The sequence below is a fragment of the Lampetra planeri genome, chromosome 11 (assembly GCF_965212315.1).
Source record: "Lampetra planeri chromosome 11, kcLamPlan1.2.h2, whole genome shotgun sequence".
Classification (NCBI taxonomy): Eukaryota; Metazoa; Chordata; class Hyperoartia; order Petromyzontiformes; family Petromyzontidae; genus Lampetra; species Lampetra planeri.
Window position 1 is genome coordinate 2,789,337 of NC_136117.1, and position 21,398 is coordinate 2,810,734.

Here is a 21,398-nt window from a genome sequence, read left to right on the forward strand (position 1 = left end):
CACAGGGGGCATGTACTTTATTCATAAATAACCATTCCTGCATATACAGACCACATGTATTTTATATAATCTACTGTATATAAGCTACATTGTATATAGTATATAGGGAAATGTGATGTATATATCAAATCATACACAACATGGCAATGAATTAAAAAATGTATAACTTAATCACTGTAGAGTAAAGGAATTTCACTGATAATCTAATTAACAACTTAATTATCGTGTCAATAAAGTGCATAGCATAAGTCACAAAGCGTCGACTTCCTTTGACACATTATACAACTGTGAAAATCCCCTTAATTGTGGTGCTCTTACTCCTGAATCTGCAACTTGAATACATCTTGTGGAAATGTTAACATTTCACGCCCGAACATCAGGAGTTATTTTAGCAGAAAGGCGTGAAAAATAAGATCCATCAACAGCATCCCCATATCGACAATGTTAACAAGAGTTTGACCATAAAAGATAAGAGGACATATAGGCAGTATTGGCTGATGTAAATAATTGTATAGAATATATGCAAAATCTAGAATGCAATATGTCCATGCTACATTATAGTACGTAATTTTTCTTGGAATGTTTGCATAAAATAAATGCTGTCAACATCACCATCAGCCATGGTCAATCCACTGCTGGATGAAGGGCTCCCCGAGCTGCCTACATATGATTTCCCAACTCCATCTGCTTGGTGGATGTTCTCTCAGATGCGTACTATTCCTTGTTTGCCAATATGTAATTATTCTCGGTCATCCCATCTAGCGATGTGTCCCTGCTTAAACCCACTTGCTATTAACATTTTAACGTCATTAATAATAGTTGTATAAAGCGACCCTTCAAATAACATCATATAGTGCCAATTAATGTTGCAGCAGTATTATTAACCAATATATATTATCTTGTAAATGTGTTCCTGTCTGTCTCAAGCATGCATCTTTTCCATGTTTTTCTGGCACTTTTAAGATTGCGTTACATTTTTTTTTACGAATTATCATATTACTGAATGTTATATCATAGCAAGTAGTACGCACCGATTAAAAAAGTTATTCTTGTGACACAATATGTTACGGTTCATTATCAAATTAAGCTTTCCAAAACACTCGAACTTGCTCTAGTCTGCCTCTATTTTCTTATCGGCATGTGGTAGCGCAAGCCTGTAATCCAGCATTATGTGGGGGTGAGGGTTGGTCTATCACACAAAGGTCATGAAAATCTCTTCCTGTGCACGTCGAGGTGCCGTACCCTGGTTTTCCAGCAGACTATGGTACAGCCAACTATGGACTCAACCTGTTCTAACTAGAATGAGATATTGTTGCTCCCTCACACGTGTGGGTTTTCTCCAGGTGCTTTGGTTTCCACCCAGATGTAAACACGCATTAATAACATCTCACGGTGGCGAGATGTTATCTAGCTCGCCTGGTATACAGAAGGTTGTGGGTTCCATACCGACCCCGACGCCTATATATTTGTTCAGTAGTTTGCATGTTCTCACTGTGGTCGCATGGGTTTTTCTCCGGGTCCTCCAGTTTTTTCCCTTCACATTTATAATCAACATACGTTTAGAATATTTGGCTGCAATAAATGTCCACATGAGCCACTTCATTGAGCTATCACTTCTGGCCAGATTGCTTTTGAAAAATAACTACAGAGCTCAGTGGGCCTTACCTGGTAAAATAAAAAATAGTTTAAAGTTGTAATTTTTTATTGGCTAACACCTTAACATAGAGGACTGCAGAGCTCAGGCAATTGATGGACTTGCTCACCATCTGGCTGCCTTCACCCGTTTGTGGTTCCTCGCATATCTGAGTCGTTCTCGCTCTTCGAGAGTGAGTGAATACTGTACACATTACAAGTTGAATTATCATTTTCATTCTGGTCCATTTTCAATCGCTGTCCCAGATAGACATACTCTGTTTTCCTGTTTCGTCCCTCCTATCGACAACTGTTCAGCAGACCTTTGTTTTACTTATATTTAACCTCAGCTCAACTTTTCAGTATTTATTATTACGTTCCTTTAACATTTCTGGCAATTCATTACCATTTGACATTATAAGGACTGTGTCATCGACAAATATGAGATGGTGAATGTTTTTCCATGAATATTCATGCCTTTGTTTCTGCAATCTAAATTTTAGAAAAGATTTTCTATTACTCTGAACAACGTTCGCGAAAGTGCGGCACCTTGTCCGACTTGTTCTGTAATATGTATTTTAGTGCTTTCTTCATGGAATCTTGGTGTGGCTGTTCCCGTTTTGTAAATGTATTTCATTTTCTAAATATATTTCATTCAGGCCTTGGTTTATGCGAAGTTGTGAACTATCTTGGTTTTGCCTGCAATGAGTTGTGCTCTCTTTGTTTGTCTTCAAGTCCAATTGACATCGCACCCATCTGGGGTCACTCCCCGTGTTAAATTTGTGGAGGACAGTGCTGTTTGACGATCTAGGGTCTACCCATTAAAATCAAATCAATCTTGTTTCTAATTTCACCACGTCCATTTCCCGGAATCTTACTTTTAAACATTAATGTATTCATTACTTGCACGTGTTTTCTGGCTCCATGTGTTTGTATGTTGAACTTCTTTGTATGTAGCCAACTGTGCTAATCGGAGGTGCGATGGAAGAACAACAAACTAAATGCAAAAAGCAGTTCCTATGAAATGAGTTTTCAATCTAGATTTGAAAGTGCATAGCTAAGCAGTTTCCTAGTATCGGAAGAGCATTCCTGACCACTGCATAAGCATATCTGAAAGTGCCTAATGCAGTTACTGTCTTTGTTCAATGGCTTGCCAAAAGCCACTGCGAGGATGACTGGAGTTCACCTGATGGTTTATAGTTCTTGACGAGACCAGCAAGGTATTGTGATTAATTTGTGGAAAGCACTTTGCGTGGGGTAGACACCTCTCATTCCTCACTCCAATTCCAAATTTGACAATAGTTTTTCAAACTCTTCACCTGTTTTAAAGAGTTTTACTCAGATTTTGTGATTGGGCTATTTCCTCATACATGTATTTGGCCTACTTCTTCAGCACCGTGACTTGTTGGAAAATATATTTGAATGATTGCTAACTTTCAGGGCTTCAAGAGACGTGCTGTAAGTTGGGCAACTCAATCTGATAAACTCTTGAATCCTAAAACTTTATGTAAAATTCTTGCAGAGACTAATATATTCCCATCCTTCCAGAATTATTGGTTAGTCTCTCTATCATAGAAAATGCATTACTCAAATGTCTCTCCTCCACAAGTTTTAACCATCCTCAAAACATGTGTTACTGTACTGTTGTGGGTGTGCTGTATAAATGATTTACTTTGTGATGAGCACTCTAGTTAATGGACAGCTGATTACATGGGATTGGTGGGTTTGATTTGCGGTGGCGAGATGTTAACTACCTCGCCTGGTATACATGAGGTCGTAGATTTGATCCCGACCCTAATGCCTGTATATTTAAAGTCTGCATGTTCTCCCCGTGGATTTTTCTATGGGTGTTACGGTTTTTGCCGCCACATTTAGAATCAAAGTGCATTTAAAATATTTGGCTGCTATAAATCCCCATGCAATAAGCCACTTCGTTGGGCTATCATTTATGGCTAGGTCGCTTCTGAAAAAGAGCTGTATAGGTCAGTGGGCTTTACCTGGTAATATTAAAACATTTTAAAGTTCAGAGTTTAGTTTAGAGTCCTACCTATGTGTGGCAAATAGACAAAACAGCTACTTTGGTATTTGATATTAACGCAAATGTTGTATTGGCAATATGGGCCAAAGTTGACAATTGTAATACATGCAATCACTGGATTCAAAATCATACTATTACAGGATTGTAAGAATAATCATGCCTTACCTAGATGCCGGCTAAGAAGCATCCATGCTGAGCAAAATGTGCCTTTTACTATTGCCAAAAAAAACTGCTGCATGGTAATGCATGGCATACATAAAGAAAGCACACATGCAAAGTATATAGTGAGGGGAAAAATGGAAAGCTTGCACGCACATACCCTTATACAGTGTACGATAAGTCGATCCACATTGTCCAGATTGCACACATCAGGTAGGGCTTACATGGTTCATTGAATGCCAATTGTCCATGGAGTTCGCTTTAACTCTATTAACTACACCTGGTTTGGCTACTGTGAAGAACATATAAAGAATCGTTTGGCTGATTGGAATGGACTTAAAATCACTTTTATAAAATATTATATACAGTGCACGAAGTTCCCAGCCAAACAATATTATAATCTATTTGTCTATGGACCTGAAACTCTGATTACGCACATGCCAGCCTCCATATGCACATATTTCACCCTTGTGTCCATCCAATGCTGGATGAGGGTCTCCTCATGGCATGCAGGTCGTGGGGGTTATTTCACTATACTTCAACCCTATTCAGTGCATGTTGGTGAAGGTAGGGAGCATAGACGCGGGAGCATAGTACAGCACAACACTTTTATGCACAGTTGCTAAAACAGAGCCCCACATGTGGGGAATATTAATGTACAATGCACATTCTTCCGTCTACATGTGGAGAATATTTATATAGATTTTGAAAAACCTGACACTCTATCAATGATCTCCGCGGGTAGGTGTACGAGTTTTGTAACGACCAAGGTTAGGAATATGTGCGTTTGTAATCTAAAGGTCATAGACTACCATAGATATGATAGATCACCAATTAAAATGCTGAAAAAGTGAGTATGGTGACGTTTTACCATTGCTGTCAGTGTAACACAACGAGATATGTTTTTACAATAAAGTTAGTTATAGAAGATATTTTACATCTAGTTTGCATGCAAAGACTTGACCCATGTGTGCGAAGTATTATCCTAAAATCAATACTGTACCACATTGTGCAAAAAAAAAAACCCAGTAATACTATTTAACAAATCCTGGTCTTAAAACATATTTTGCAACGTCGTTAGCTGATGCAGAAGGGACCAGTTTAATAACATTCTGCTTGCTGTGTGCTCCCTAAAGCATGAAAGCTGGCCAAGTATATTATTTAAAAAAAGTGTTAAACTGCCATGGCTCCGTGCCAAGATGTGGCACTGTTTTTTTTGCAGAGTCAGAAAAAAAATCTAATGTAATAAATCACCACGATATCACAAACTCTCTGCTACAATTATTCCACACTTAAATGGCAGGTTTGCAAAGAAATCGTGTCCTGTACATCGTTTATCACAGTTATGCGCGGTGCATCTCTTTGGCGGGAGGGAAACTTTGTTTAGTCATTTCAGGAAATTCCCCTTAAAAAAACAGACAAGTAAAAAAAATGAATACTGTACTGTACTTTGGCATGACTAACCTGTATATGTAAACATCACAGAGCAAAATTTAAAAAGTTACTTGTTCATCTACGCCGTTCAGTCGTTCTGTGCAAAGTCAGCAATGTGCCAACAGCGAGCGACACCTTAAATTTGTAACGTATGCCACCTTGTCAAGTAAAAGCATCCTACACGCTAGGTTTTTTTCACCCTCTCTCAGCCTGCTATTTACCAACAGCGATACATTTGAACGAGGAATGGGGAGAGTACATTAGCTCAGGCGGTTGCTGCCTGGATTTGGTCAGGCTGGGCCAGAGACTCCCAGCCCTGGGCCTTGTTTTCCCCCGGAGGAGACTTTGGGATCGCTGCCAACTCGCCGGCAACGTCAGCTTTTGCCTAAAAGAAGTTTCTAAAGAAAATGCATTCTGGGTTTCGTGAGGGGGGGGGGGTAAAAGGAGGGGGGGGGGGCGTTTTTTTATTTCTTGCTTTGTTGTTTTTTTCCATTCCCCATTCTTTCTTGAAAGATGGACGGTGGCAGACCAGCTTTGTAAGTATTGTCTGCTCGCAGACAGTGCCTAGGGGTACGGGAATATGATTTTACGCGTACTGTAGCGCGATTGTGTCTGCGTGCCAGCTACGAGCGGATTACAGGGGGAGGGAACAGCGTTCCTATAAACCCTGCTTGAAAATTACTGTACTGTACCAAATTACTGTATATAACGATGTATAGGCTCATGGATTCCTGTAAACTTCACGGCCGCTTTTCTGCGCCACCGCGGGATGCAACATTTGGCGCATTTGGAAAATTGTGGCACCAATCGCATTGTGTACTCATCTCGTAGTGCGGCCGCACTAATGTGCAAGTATATATATTTCAGTGCCATTACCTAGGACCTGCACTTTTTGAGCCACATGGTCTCAAATACAAACTTTTAATTGTACAGTACACAAATATTTCATACATTACGCAGTATAAAACATATACGTATAAATGGCATGTTCTGGTTGAGGGCATTTCTAAAGGGCAAAGCCTAAAATGCCTGTCAATGTGTTTATTTATCCATGCCCTTAGCTGATCATTCATGTAAAATCCTTGCCAAGAGAACCTGCAGCACTATTCGGGTACGGCAGTGCTGTTAAAAATAAGAACAAATCAAAATTTGAAAAGTGACGCTTATTTGTTTGGAGTATAAGTGACATCGTCGTGCGCGTTAATGTATACTACAGAGGCTGTAAAAATGTGCTTCGTGTATCATATACACACTGATGCAATGTCAGTGAAGCCAGCCTGCGGCGTCACAGGTGTAGTGTCGGATAGTACAGTAAATACGGCCCGACCAGCCTGCCTCAGCACTTGTTGGCCACACAAGGTTTTATTAGCATGCTCGAGACATAACGCTCATCCCCTCCGCTGTAAATGCTTCTCATTCACAGCCAGGCTAAGCATGTGCCCAGGCCACACAGCTAAACATAGCACCCCTGTTTAGAGAGGGAAAGGGGGAGGGGGTAGAGATATAAAAAAGTCATCCAAAGTTTATCGGTGATGTTGCTTTTTTTTTAGAAAGGACGGCGTTTGCGACGAATTTCGTTCAGATTGTTTAGCAAGGACTGACTCAATGTTTCGCACTGGAGCTGCAGATTTCAAAGCCAGCCATTGCTGTGAGTTCTGAATTGTGTAGCAGCGCTACAAAGTGTGCCAAAGCACGAGCAAATGTGGACAGAATTGTTTTGTTTAAACGCTTTTATTTTTCTCCCTCATTTCAAGAAATATTGTCAACTCTAATTGTGCGATGTTAATTGGACCTCTGTGCAATTATCTGATGCACAATTTTCTCGTCGTACAGTCAGGAGGGTGTTCGGCCTAAGTTCGCGGTAACGTGGTTGGCGGTTTGCCACTGGAATCGCGAGGGGCGTTGTTTTACAAGAAATCTTTGGACTGGTCTAGCCGTGTACTTTTGTCATGTGTTAAACACAGTCCGAATTGGAACGTGCGAGCATTGCGCAGGGTCCATTGCACTGTCGTGTGCTCGGGCCACTCTTTTCACTGCCAAAGTTGTTGTCCTCGGCCACAAGGAGTGGAGCGCGGCAGTACTCGCAATGCAGAGGGAGCCGCCATCTTTGTCCATAAAGAGAAGGTAACACGAAAGCCATCCGCAGTGTGCCATTGGGATCTTCGGAGGACTCGCCCTCTCTCAGGTCCAGGTTGGAACAAGAGGATTCTTAAACGCGTTCCATTTGAGATGCTTTACGTTTAACATTAGTGATGAGAGAGGGTAGATGAACCTTGGATTTTTTCATCTTTTAACTCATTGCGAAACATTTGCGGTTTACAAAGGGCGCATTGTGATTTGAGCAGCGGTGCCAATAGCCTTGTTTTATCAGAATTCGAAACGATGGATTCACGTTAACTGTTAATAAGTTTTGGCATGTGCCGTCACGTAGTTATTATTATTTATTGGCACAAAAAACAAACACACAGGTTAATTTATTTGTGTACGTGTTCCGATTAGATTATTCTTCGCGAAAAACGCCAGTGTTGGCACCGAAAATGGCGGTGGACATGCTGTTCGGCCATTTTGTTCCGCGGTGAGGGTGTTGTATTTTATACTGTGCTCTTTTATCTGTGACATGTCATTCATTCGGTTACATTATAAAGCTGCCTTAGTACAGTTATGCATGCCAAATTCTGCAATTGCAATTTGCCATCAATTACTTTTCAAGCATGCTTATTTTTGTACTTTTTAACTCCCAATGTATTAAGAGTTCTGTAGCTTCACTTTGTTTGCATATAAATTAACCGCTGTGCCGAGTAAATCATACGTTAGATGTGCAATGAAAAGGCTATATCTTAATAGATGGTGCTACAAATCAACACATTATAGGGTATTTCGAAAATGCCATTGTATTTCAGACCAGATTGGTGCCAATTTGTTATATGTGCATGAGGATTATTGAAATATTACATTTCAAAACGAAAATAAACATTTTAGCCATCCCTAAATGTTGGCATAGCCTGATTGGGTACAGCGCTGTTATTTGAACAATGTTATCGTCAAACCTGCAGCGAATAAGTATGGCCCGAGTAAAAACCGCCAGCCTTCTACGTCCTGTTGCTGACGTTATTTGCATGCCACAGTATGAGCAGTGAAACAGTATGGAGGGATATGAAGCGCTCCATTTTTTTAGCGAATGGCGGGCCCTGCCTTGCGAGCCACTGCTCTGGGGTTTCCCGGCCTACCGTCCAGGGCAAGCGTCGCCTCAATGCCTTCGGGGGGGAAAAAACTGACTTTCTAACATCGGAGGAAGCCCCCCAACTCAATCAGGTAGCGCTATACTCCCGTCGTATGAAACGTGCCACTGTTTTGCCGCTTGCACGAGCTGGCACCGAACACAATGGCTGGACTTCACCCAAAAATTTGGGCTACTTACGCGCAGCCTGTATGCTAGCGGGGCAAAGGAGAAATGTTGGCGCCAACAAAGTTACGGTCATTGGCATGTTTATGCATATATATTGAAAAAATCTCATTAATGTACCGTCATGGGAAGGAGATATGATTTGATTAAAAACATTGCCCTTGTATGTCTGGTAAATACGTTGTGTCAATAGAACTGGCTTTGATGATGTACAGTATGTACATACAGTACTGTCCTCTGTTGCAGTGCAGTACTATTTTCATGTATATATGGCTTCTGGTTCATGCAGAAACGGCGCTAAACGAATTTTGTGCCTTCGAGTACTTTAACATAGTAATTTGTTACTGCCTTGTATACTGTATGAAGTATGTAGTTTTATTCCATGTGTTTTTGCTCAGCAGTAAATGGTTTGCAGAAGCGATGGCGGCAGTGGCTGGGGGTGCACGTGCGCGTGGGATGAGGTAGTAGGTTGTATAGTTTGGGGAGTGTGACCCCGTTCAGGAGATAACTGTACAATCTACTGTCTTGCCCAAGCCACGACTAAACAACGAATCAAGCCAGAGTTACGATCCAGACTTCAGCCTGCCACACACCGCAGGGCGCCATTCTACAGCAGTGACAATTGCACCACAGATGAGCCTCAGTACTGTACTCACAAGCCACACAACGGCTGCATGCCCAGGGAATCGCCAATCGTCAAGAAAAATGCTTTGGAGGTATTGTGTTATGCGGTGTGTTGGGTTCAGTTCCATTTCTTTGGACGATTACCATAAAAAGCATCGGTTTGTAGACTTGCCATTCACGACCAGTCTGAACAGATTACTCTGTTGTGTTTATGTCAACTTCAGTTATTTTATCTCGTGCATAACATTTCAAATGAATGTGGGTAATAAGTACATTAAGATAAGTATTTACTCCAATGTTTATTTCATTTACTTATTTAGCATGTTGACATTTCTTGACAAACAGATATTTTTAATTTAATCGACCTATTGCTTATTTTGATTAATAGTATTTCATGAAAAAGCATATTTTATTGACTTTTTTTTCTGTGACTCCAATGTTTAAGTATATATATGTATACACGATGCTGGACATGTTATTGTTAGAATGTTTAATTATTGCACACAGTGGAATGCAAACCTATAATTTGTCAATCCATAAAAAATATTTGTTACAAGTTAAAATGGAATGCATTTGAGAAAAACACAAATGTAGTTTGCTTAGTAATAATGAATGATTTTTAATATATTATAGCGACGATCTTAATAATGCAGGGCTAGTGTATTAAACAGGCATCGCCCTGTATGTCAAACACCCCATCTGTTGGGCTATGGAGGCACCTAGTTAATGGCAGTACATGAAGTAGGTTGGTGACCTATCTATACAAAATTTTAAGTGTTAACCCTCTGTATGCAATGGTAGTCTCTGTGTAATGTTTTGGCTTCTCATAAGCAAGGAAACTGAGTAAAAAATTGGACAAATGTCCCAAGCACACTTGATAAAAAACACTCCCTGAGTGCTTGGGAAAAGTGATGATGGGAAGGAATTTGAAGGTTGACCAATGTGAAGGAAGAAGCCGAAATAGTTATGTTGTGACTTGCAGAATGGTGGTTGAACGTTGTATGGATTAGACAAAACAGTCTGCTAAACTGAATCTTCACACATTGATGTGGAAACGGAGACAACACCAAGTTGGTCCTAAGTAGTTCAAGAAAAACATTTCAAGAGCTTTAACTTCAGTTTCATTTCGTTATAAAGTTTAGTATTAGGTATGTTACAATATAGATGGTCATTTAGCCAGATGCCCAGGCATTCGATATCATTTTCAATCGTGGATCAAGAATCATTTGAAGAAAATGTAACAGTGCAATAAGAATCAATGAAGAATTAATTGTAAAGTTCGATTTGGTCACTTAAATGTCCCATTAGATTCTTGGAGAGTTACTTTGTTCCTATAGAGTTATTTAAGCTTCAAGCGACATTTTAAATAACGCTATTCTAAATAAATCTGTCCGTAAAATTACGAAATGTAGCCATGCATAGCACATGACTTCTATGTGGAACAAAATCAATTAATTTAATTTCACACAATTTTGAGCTAACAATCTTATACCACAAGTGGCCGACTGGGAGATAAAAAAAATAGTTGTATTCTGCCCTTTTTGAACACACTTCATAAATGCTATAGTTAATTAAAAATATATTTGGTGAAATGATAGGTACACAAAGCTGGGGAAGACACAGAAATTAAGTAAGAAATTTTAACAATCTCATGCAACTAGGAGTATCTAATGCATAGTTCTTTAGTAATATCATGGACCAAGGAAAATGGATGGTCAGGATCACCAACACATTTGAGAATGATATACTCTATAGAGAGAGAAATAATCAGACTGTAGATAACTAATGCAGCAGCACACTACCTGTATTTAGTAGTTACACAACCACTTCTATGAAGATAGATCAAAACACATTAACTATCCGAGCATTATCAAACAGTAGTTGCAATTGTAATGCATCTGTGTGATGACAGTGTGTCACAACACGGAGATAACTTAATTTTTAGTAGAATACTGTCACACCCAGGCCAATCGGACACACCGAGATGATCAGTGTTGGATGAATTGGTATTTTAATAATGTAAACTCTGAAATGCTTATGTACATGTACAGTACTTTTGTGAAGCCACTGCTGAGAGAGGGCCTTGCCACACCACGTGGGTCGCGGGGATTATTTAACCGTATTTCAAAGCTGGTCAGTTGCTGGATTGCTAAAGCTGGAAGGCATGAATGTGGGGAGCCGAGAAGTGCAATACAACGGATTTTTCCCGCCATGTCCTCTGCTGCCTACAACGTAGCACAGCTCTGCAGCCACCTATGACTACGTTGGTGGTGCACGGTGGTTGCCCATCCGAGTGCTATCTAGGCTCAATGCTGCTTAAGCTTCTGAGATCTGAGCAGAGTGCGGACAGTGTGGGTGAAATTGTAATAAGCCATAAAATGATATTGGTTTGTAAAGGAAGCCTCAGCGCACATTTTACAAAAGGCCATGAGAATCAATAAGTAAATTCTATTTTGGCACCTCAAGACAGCATGTTGAGATGCATTTGTCGTTGGGCACTATATAAATCCAAAACTGTGTTGTCAGGTACATTTATTCCCTATGGCATGATTGTACGTTGTAACTACTGCAGTCGGAATGTAAGTAGTTAGATCCACCCGAACTAGGCCTCGGCAAGTTAAGGTAATTAACCCTTTTTACCGGATAAAAGGGAAAAGGTGTCGACATGCCAAGGGGTAAGGTAAAGGGTAGGGTAAAGGTAGCTCGGAAGAATTACCCGGTAGGGTAAAGGTAGCGCGAAGTATTACCCGGTAAATACGGTACCTTGTTTACTGCTAAAAGCTTCCATTTAATCAGTAATATTTTAAAAAACTTTTAAAACACGCTTTTATGAAATGTACTAGTAATGGCAAAACTCCACGACTACAGGAAGTGGCCCCAAAGCTCACCATAACGTAAGGGGACCGTGGACAATTACAGCCAACGTCAGTTGACCGTGGACAATTAGACCCAAGCCGAAACATAACATCTAAAAAATAATGTTTAAAAATAGATATTTTTTCATTTTTTATGATAGAATATAGTATTGTCATTAGTATGACATAAGTATACCAAGTTTTCTGTCGATGGGTTAAAATTGAGTTACAAGATTTGAGGACACAACGACAACAACAACAGACAGAGTGAGTTAAAAGAAAGCGTGTAAAATTGGAATAATCGAGAGTATTCTATATGAATAAAGCGCTTTACCTAGCATTTACCATTATAAACCTTTTTCATGTGTAGTACCCCAGTAATTGGGTAATTTGTATGGGGTACGGGTAAAAGGTAGGGTAAAGGTAGGCTCGTTGCTTTTTACCTTTTACCTTACCTGCTAAAGGGTAAAAGGTAGGGTAGAGTGATTGTATTATGGTAAGGTAAAGGGTAGGGTAAAGGTAAGCTCGTTGTTTAAATTTAACATTTTAAAAAATATATTTTTGTCTCATTTTATGAACACGTGTCGATTGCTTCACTTGTTTTGTCTCATTTTCTTTAGTAGCCTAAATTTAACATGTGCAAATCACTTTTATAGAATTTGCATACAATTACATATTGTACTCTTATGCCTAGGATTAAATGGATGTATTGTTTTCATAAGAGCATAAGAGTCGATTGTAAACGTTAAATTGTTGCTTATGAGGTACTGAGGTTACGATGGAAAGATTTATAAAATGAAATTATAAACAAATTATGAGATATGTATTATAGTGCCTTTGTGCGAGGACATTTTGCCAAAAATGTTGTCTCAATCAGTACACGGTGTTTATTTTTTATTAATTATGACTAGAAACAATTGCACTTTACGCAGGGAAGCCTAAAATAATTCACAATACCATGTTGCGATGAGGGTCCAGCCAATACTGTACTTTTTTGTAACGAAAAAACACAACGTAAGGTGAAAACACACACACGCAAGGTGATGATCAATACGTATTGGTGAGAAACCTACTTGCGGTGCTGCTTTCTCTTGGTACCAGGTAGCCCTGCAGCCGGATGTCCCAAGCACATCGGAGTTTCTTTATGATCCACCAAATGCCGCCGTAGCACCAGGTTCAGATGTGCAGCACAGCACATGGCCACACACACACACAAACATCACCCTTAGCCATGGCCATTGCTGGATGAAGGCCTCCCCCCAAACTGACACCATCTTCTACGACTCCACGATCTTAATGATAACCCACATAGCACCTGTACACGAGCCGATTTCATCGCTCAGTTTCTTTCGGTGAACATCCTCTCACAAGCGTTCCATTCCCTGGCTGCCACTCCTTTTGTTATTCTGAACCACCGGCCATCATTCCTTCCAGCAGCATGTCCTTTCCAGGCCCATTTACATTTCCTAACAGTTTCAATCATGTCATTAGCCTAATCTACACGTTCCTCTTTCTGGCTCTTAATGTAATTACAAGCATACATCTCTCCATGACAGTTTAAAACTGTGAAGTTAATTATCTCTAATAAGAGATTATAACAAGTGCAGTACTGTATTGCCTTTTGACTTATTGGACTATGTCACCGTGGCAACAAACTTACCACTTACAACATCCACCTGGCTGGTTGATTTCCCCAAAAGGGATATTACACATCTGTGAACTGTTTGCATTTACAAAACAGTAATGGCAGTAGTCTCACTAACAGCACACTACTACCTATGGGTATAACAGAAATACTATCATTACAGAATCTAATTCCCCTGAATTTTTAAGTCGTTTATTTAAAAAGAACATTTACATAAAGCGTCAGGATGATGCTGTAGTGCAATGGCCAGTACATCGACTTACAATCCAAAGGTCGCCAGTTTGATCTCCTGGCACAGCAGTTGAAACCATGGTGCAAGTATCTTAAATCCCCTCGCATCCATCCATGGTGGGGTAAAGCGTGAGGACTCCCACCTTTCCCCAATGTATTGCTAACATGGAAGAGTAGGCCAAATTACTTCCAAGGGTTCTCTAGAACTCCCTCTAGTGGAGTCCCTTCTGCCAGCAGTGGTGTGAGCAAGAATTTGCAGGGCTGCACATTTGCCGTTAACTTTACACGAAAGATGCACATAGTTTAATACTTTGATACTTGCTGAAAAAAATGTGAACATGTATTGCCAAAACTTTTATGAATGCTCAAAGCTGACTATTTTACAGGCAACAGAGACACTGCAGAGGTACATTTGGAAAACGAACAGGAAGTCTATAATCGCTGCATATTGACTGGAACAAGACTTAAGAGGTTAAACCAATCTAAAGGTTCCCATGGTGACGCTTTTCTCCGTGGAGTTTTCATGTTCTGCCCCTGTTCTGCATGGGTTTGCTCCGAATCCTGGTTTTCTGAAAAGAAAAAAAACAGAAAATGGTTAAACATCCCATACCCTATTACTCAATTGGGATTACACATATCAGTAATACCGCCCCACTATTGTGAAAACTTGGCAGGACCCTCCTGAAAAGAGTCTTGTGACCGAGTGAGGCTCTCCTGGGAAAACAATTGTAATAATACAAATAAACAATACGAATAATAGTACTGCATAGCCCACAATGGTTTATGCAGCAGGGAGCATATAGATATCACGTTAAACAAATACATAAAAAAAAATGTTGTCCCCAACAATACTGAGACTTGTAAAAACTGCATAAATACATAACTTGGAATGTGTATCAAAGGCCATTACAAAAAGGGTCACGAGTGCAAAGTGACAACACTGGCCCCACTGTCATCATTAATAAATCATTGCATCGATTGAGAGTTTCCCCAAGCAGGGCACCTGTTGTTCATTGCTCATGTATTTATGATAATTTATAGTCGATTCATTGGGGCCAATTAACTGTGGTCAGCTTGCTTGCCACTTAATGGATTTGCATGAACTCGATGTTCCAATTTCCCAAGCTGCATGGTAATTCTTGCATGAAATTACCCGGAGTGTACATCCACGCGATAAGTGATGTCAAAGACTTTGTGAAATATATATTTTTAAAATATATTTGTTCTCTGCTATCAGTCCACAACCCATGATGAACTGCAGAATATCCCACATTGCTCAGTTAATGTTTTCTGTCTTTTGCAATAGACAATGAAAGGATCTCAATTGGGCTCTCTCACCTTGTTCAAGAACACATGAATAGACACTAGAAAAAAACCATCATCTTCTCTTATTGTGGATCTGTTGCATGAGAAATGCATGACTCTCCTGTTCGTGATAGTGCTGCACTCTATAACTGGTGGCAGTAGCACCAATAGCTTAAACAAATGTCAAATAGCTAAATTAATGTGATGGTTAATTGTAATTGGATGTTGCCATGATGTAACAGTTAGCACGCTGGACCTGGGCAAGATGTTTTAAATCCGCCCCACCTCTCTCCACCTCCAATTAGTACAGTTGGCTACGTACAGTGTGAAATAAGTTCAACATCCATACATGTGTATACCATAGTTAGTATCTCGTTAGGTTGGTCATGTGTGGTGGGGTAAAGTGGGCACGTAATAATTCTCGAGGGCCTCTCAAAAAGTTCCTCTAGTGGACACCCTTCTATCAGCAATTTGTGTGAACAAGCAACTGCCTGACTTATCTTTACCTGATTCACGTGCACCTACAAATCATAATGTAATGTTGAACTTCTTTCGCACCATCCGTAGTCAACCGTACTAATCGGAGGTGTAAACCAGATGTGATTGGCAAAATGCCACAACAAATGTTTTAACGTTGCTGCTCCTTTTTGCCAACGCCATGCTTGAGAAATGAAAGGGGCAGAAGGATGGAGTTTTGACCTCTGCGATCTACCTGTGTCGACTTGGGTGGCACATGCCTCCCCGTCTGCTGGCTACACCAGGGTAATGAATGCCACTGTTGCCATCGATGGTCACTGTTGTGTTGGTGAGGTGAGGTAGTAGGTTGTAAAGTTGTAGGGTGTCGTTTGTTTACACCCGATTTGGAGATAACTGTACAACCTATTGCCTTCCTCGCCACACAGCCAGTCAGCAAATCTGTGCCAGAGGAAATAACCCTCCAGGAAGCCGCAGAGATTATCAGCTGAGAGTTGGTGCATAAGCGAATACAGTGGATAGCTTATGCAGTAAATAGCAAGGGTGAACGAACCATCAATTGACATCAATTCTTCAGCTCATGAAACGTGCATCAAGTAAGAATATATACAATGTGTTAATGTCTCCATTCCAGCCACTGGAGGCGCTACCGATCACTGCTCTGTAACAAAATAAATCTACAGCAATACCTTGAACTTTCGTCTGGTTAGGGACCAGAGCATGGACGAATGTCAAGAATGGACGAATGTCAAAGCAGATGCTTTATTTAGCCTTGCTCGTTAAGTTTGATTATGCCAAGCATTTCTTGCAAATTGAGAACTTTATGAGTTCTTTTAGCTTTACTATCACCGCACTTAGGACCCATTATGAATATATTAAAGCACAAAATAAAGTATTTTACAGTAATCACAAAAATAAGCACAGCATGAATACTGTACACGTGTTTTATAATCACGAAAATAACTATGAACACTAGTATTATACTGTTATCACAAAAATAGCTATGAATTGTTCATAGTATAATCACAGAAATAAGTACAGTATTAATCATGTGAATAAACACAAATATAAGAGATGCTCACTGAACGACTAATATTCAAAGACTGAACGAAAAAGATGGCGCGTGGCGCGAACGTCGTGGAAGGTTTGGGATGAAATCGGACGAAAGAGGAAAGCGCGTGGACGAAATTTGAAATGTGGTTATAATTGAAAACGGCCGAAAGAGCGAAGCGACGAAAGTCAAGTGGATGAAAGTCAGGGTATCTCTGTATTGAAAATCACGAGTGCAAGCTGCGATGATCGAATCACCAGGCTGGGAGGGGAACTGAATTTGTTCACCCAAGTCGAGATATTTTATGCAGTGATGAAAAGACATCACATGCACACAAAACTTATCTCTTAAGACTGCATGTAAAATTGTGTTTCCTTGTGCCTGTGGTATAAATTCCATATTCACATGTAAGGGAGAAATTATCATCAACCAAGGCTGTTTACTACTGCGGAATTATGCGCACGCCACACTGCATGTTGTATGCAAATGTCGAAGATGCATGCGTGGAATGTAAATACTGTATATAACAGAGATAAGTGTGCATATCTATGTTCATAAATTAAAAAAAATATATAACATTTTAAAGAAAATGCAACGTACATACTTCAGTTTGTGGAAACTGGCCAAGAGGAAGCTCTGAATATTTTCACTGCTAAAGTCACAGACGATTGCATAATCATGCTATATATAAACAAAAACATGCACTCTATTATATTTTTGAACTTTCCATACCTATGTTGCAATGACGTGGATTGTATAATGCAGGGGTCGGCAACCAAAATAACAAGAAGAGCCATTTCTTTCCAATTCGGTACAAAATTCAGTATTTCAAGAGCCGCAATGCATCCGAGTACATACTGTACATACGTACATATCGTCAAGAAGCAGCCCGTAAAGAGCCGCATGCGGCTCCGGAGCCGTAGGTTGCCGACCCCTGATATAATGTAAATAAACAAGCAATACACGTTAACAACAAAGCAATGTGTGTGGTGTGGAATTTTCATTGATGTGATGCTACAAACCAAGTTGTGTCTAGTCTTTCAGAAACGTACGATTTTGTCACAAAAGTCTGTAAGATACGGCGGGGTACATGCTTGTAATCCAGCACTTTGTGGAGATGTGGTTGGTGAATTGGGAATAATCTCCACTAATGAGAAAGGAGAATGAGATGCCTGTAGAAATCAGTACACAGCTAGTACAGTATTTTTAACGTGTCAAAAATTTACTTTTCCATGTCATGCTTGGGTTGAAATTGCAGTGACAGAAGAAACACATATGAGTGGATACCAAACTCAGGGACAAATCAGCAACCTGCTTGATATGCTGCCCCCTACAGGTGCCCCGTTGATGTGCATGTGTCTCGTACTTGGAGTCTACCTGTTACAAAGTCACCAGGTTACAGGCCACCAACGACAGCCAACAGCCTCCATTCGCCATTAAGTAGCGGTGACATCATTGCGGCGCTTGTGCCAGGCCAGGTGCACTTTGAGGCCACGTGAAGTGTCGAAGGCTCGCTGACAGGTCGTCACAGGACAGACCGAGGTCCCATGGTTTCACTGAGATGACTGTCAGATACACCACGCCCTTTACAATGCCTACTTGCTGCACTCTAGCCGTCTGGCGCTCCGTTCGTTGTTGCGAGCGTCGTTCCTCTGCCCTCCATTGCTGTTGGAGGGCGACTGCCTCCAACTTCCCAGTAGGGTCCTTCACCAGGCATACACTACCACACACGCATCTGCACGCAATGATCTACACTTGTAAAAGTCACCCAGCTGCTTATGTCCATTCCTCACTAGCTTAGTGGATAATGTGGTGGAGAGACATTCTTGGATACTATTAAACTGGTTTACCGCAAAGGTAGCCTAACCACAGCACGACATTGCAGACAAATAAAGGCTGCTGCAGTCAGGGCCATGAATCGCTGATAGCTCATAAATGTGTTGTACGAGACGTAGATGGATACACAGACATAATACAATTTCCCTTATTTATAACCAGGGGCCGGGGAATAGAAAGTGCTCGTAAAACGTGTAAAAAATCCGATGGCAATGACTTTATTGAATTCAGAGAAAACATTTCAAAAGAAATGCTGATGTCCTAGTACAGGGATCGGCAACTTGCGGCTCCAGAACCACGTGTGGCTCTTTAAGGACTGCTTCACGTTATTTATTAACGACCGGCTCATATTCACATGCATTGCGGTTCTTGAAATAAAGCTTTTTTTTAATACCGAATTCGAAAATGGCTATTATTGTTATGGCATCTCTGCGGGGCGTGGCAGCGGTGGCTCGGGTGGTTTTGTCGTCACTGCACCAGCCAATCACCTGGCAGGAAGAAAATCCTCATGCAAGGAAGCCTAGGATTTATTTATTATAAAGGAAAAAAATGCAATGCTCAAACGCAAGTGGGAACGTGATTACCTGCACGGTATGGACGTGAAGCAGAAGTTAGAATTTCCTTACTTCAATATATTATTTACAATTCAACAAAACTGTCAACATGACTAGTGTACAGATTAATCAGAGTCTGTATCACCATGCAAAAGAAGCGGAAGGCTGAAAGGTTCACCAAACGTATAAGGAAGATGTTTGTCCGACGTGCTTCAACAATCAATCTACAATTGTCGATGCAATATACAGTACCGTACTATAGATGTAAAACACAACAGCCCTGAGCAGCAGAGCACAAGGCGGATGACCGAATCGTCCAAAGGCCCGGTGGGGGGGCGGGGGGGTCTCCGGTCCGGGCAGGTGAAGGGAGCAGGGGTAGACAGAGCCAAATGGAGGGAATAGTCATGCCTCAAAACTTGTTAACGATCAGATAACTTTCATGAATTAAATTAAACACATATATACATGTTTTTAGAGGTACACTTTTAATTAGATGGATTTTATAACAGTATCCCCAAAAAAAAGAGGGATTAAGATCATACATAACCAGCAGACCACGTGCTAAGATTGGTGCATGAAGATTGTCTGTGGAATGTGAAACATAATTAGCACAGTTGGTATACTTAGCACGAGGACATATTCCAGTTTTTGTTTCTGTACTTTTTTAACATGTTCGGCCAACATTTTTGTACCACACTATGCCATGATTCCAAGCTTCGAGAGGCATTACTGTGCATTTGACATGGACAACATTACTGTGCTGCCTTCCCCTTGCATTCTGCAGGCCGACTTAGTAACCCAGGTCAACCCACACTACTCGTTCTGGACACGTGCCAGAGCTGCGGCAGAATCTGTCAATCCAAGATCGGTCTCTTGAGCCATCTTTGGATCCACAGATAATCCAACTTTTTGTATGGAAGACAATCATCCTCGATTTCGAGGGATAAACTATGACGATGACTGCCTGTCGCTATGAACCTGACGACATAAGTTCAACCAACATTACAATGAGTCAGGTCTAAACCACTTTGTTCAGCATCCCTCACTGACCAGCATGACGAACTATGATCAACCAACCCCCATGACCAGTCAAATTTGTAAATTATAATAAAAACCTGATTATAAACAGAATCAAGTGCTGGCTGGAAACACATTTCAAACAACACGCAAAACGCGTATGTAAAAAGCTCAGCCTTTGTATAGGAATACATGAGCATCTCCTAAAGAAGTGTAGAGGAGTGAAATACGCGGTGCGCACAGTTAACCGAGGGCAACTGAGGGCAAACAGGTGTGCGTGTGCAACATGAGGTTTGCACGGACAAACCGCCATTTGTTAAGGGGCGAAGCAGATGCAAACGGGGTCGACCGGTTGTGCACGTTGAGACCGGAGGTGTAGCCAGGGAGACTGGAGATGAGGGATGATTGATGGGCCAACAGGCGCCGGCCTGGTGAGAGCTTAAAGAGACGCACGAGAGGTCTCAGATAATTAGTAGAGGGATATAAGGGTGTGTGCGTGAGTGGAGGGAAGTTGTTGCCGGGGACGAAGAGTGAACACATCTCGCCGCTGCAGCTCCAGCCATCAACAGGACCTCAACCCTCACGCCTTCGCCGGGCGGGTGTTGGCTGATCCCCCTGCCCAGGACAGATGGGTGCGCGGGTCTGAGGGAGCGTAGGTGAAGGCAGCTGTGGAGATGTAGAGTTGCTGTGTGCGACTACACTGTGTGCGGACACGCTGTGTGCGGAGACGCTGTGTGCGGAGACGCTGTGTGCAGAGACGCTGTGTGCGGAGTCGCTGTGTGCGGAGTCGCTGTGTGCGGAGTCGCTGTGTGCGGAGACGCTGTGTGCGAAGACGCTGTGTGCGGAGTTGCTGTGTGCGGAGACGCTGTGTGCGAAGATGCTGTGTGCGGGGACGCTGTGTGCGAAGACGCTGTGTGCGGAGTTGCTGTGTGCGGAGACGCTGTGTGCGAAGACGCTGTGTGCGGGGACGCTGTGTGCGGGGACGCTGTGTGCGGAGACGCTGTGTGCGGAGACGCTGTGTGCGAAGACGCTGTGTGCGGAGTCGCTGTGTGCGGAGACGCTGTGTGCGGAGACGCTGTGTGCGGAGACGCTGTGTGCGAAGACGCTGTGTGCGGGGACGTTGTGTGCGAAGACGCTGTG

The 21,398-nt window shown here is 41.5% G+C and overlaps 1 protein-coding gene and 1 long non-coding RNA gene across 3 annotated transcripts in view; one reads left to right on the forward strand and one right to left on the reverse strand.

Annotated features, from left to right (window-relative positions):
* The window catches only part of LOC144721210 (ninjurin-1-like), a 59,819-nt gene that overhangs the window by 32,047 nt on the left and 6,374 nt on the right, over nt 1-21,398 (reverse strand). Inside the window, exons 2-3 of one of the 2 annotated variants that reach the window (XM_078598642.1) lie at nt 14,054-14,590; nt 13,219-13,285 (exon numbers count right to left, since the gene is read on the reverse strand). In XM_078598642.1, coding sequence (XP_078454768.1) covers nt 13,219-13,285; nt 14,054-14,133 — 147 coding nt within the window. In that variant the 5' untranslated portion in view covers nt 14,134-14,590. Of the gene's footprint in view, nt 1-13,218; nt 14,591-21,398 lie in introns of both variants that reach the window. The other variant, XR_013585863.1, reaches the window with a different exon arrangement.
* LOC144721211 (uncharacterized) lies at nt 5,784-19,085 on the forward strand. The gene is made up of 2 exons (XR_013585864.1): nt 5,784-9,382; nt 13,247-19,085. It is a non-coding gene; the product is annotated as an uncharacterized LOC144721211 (long non-coding RNA).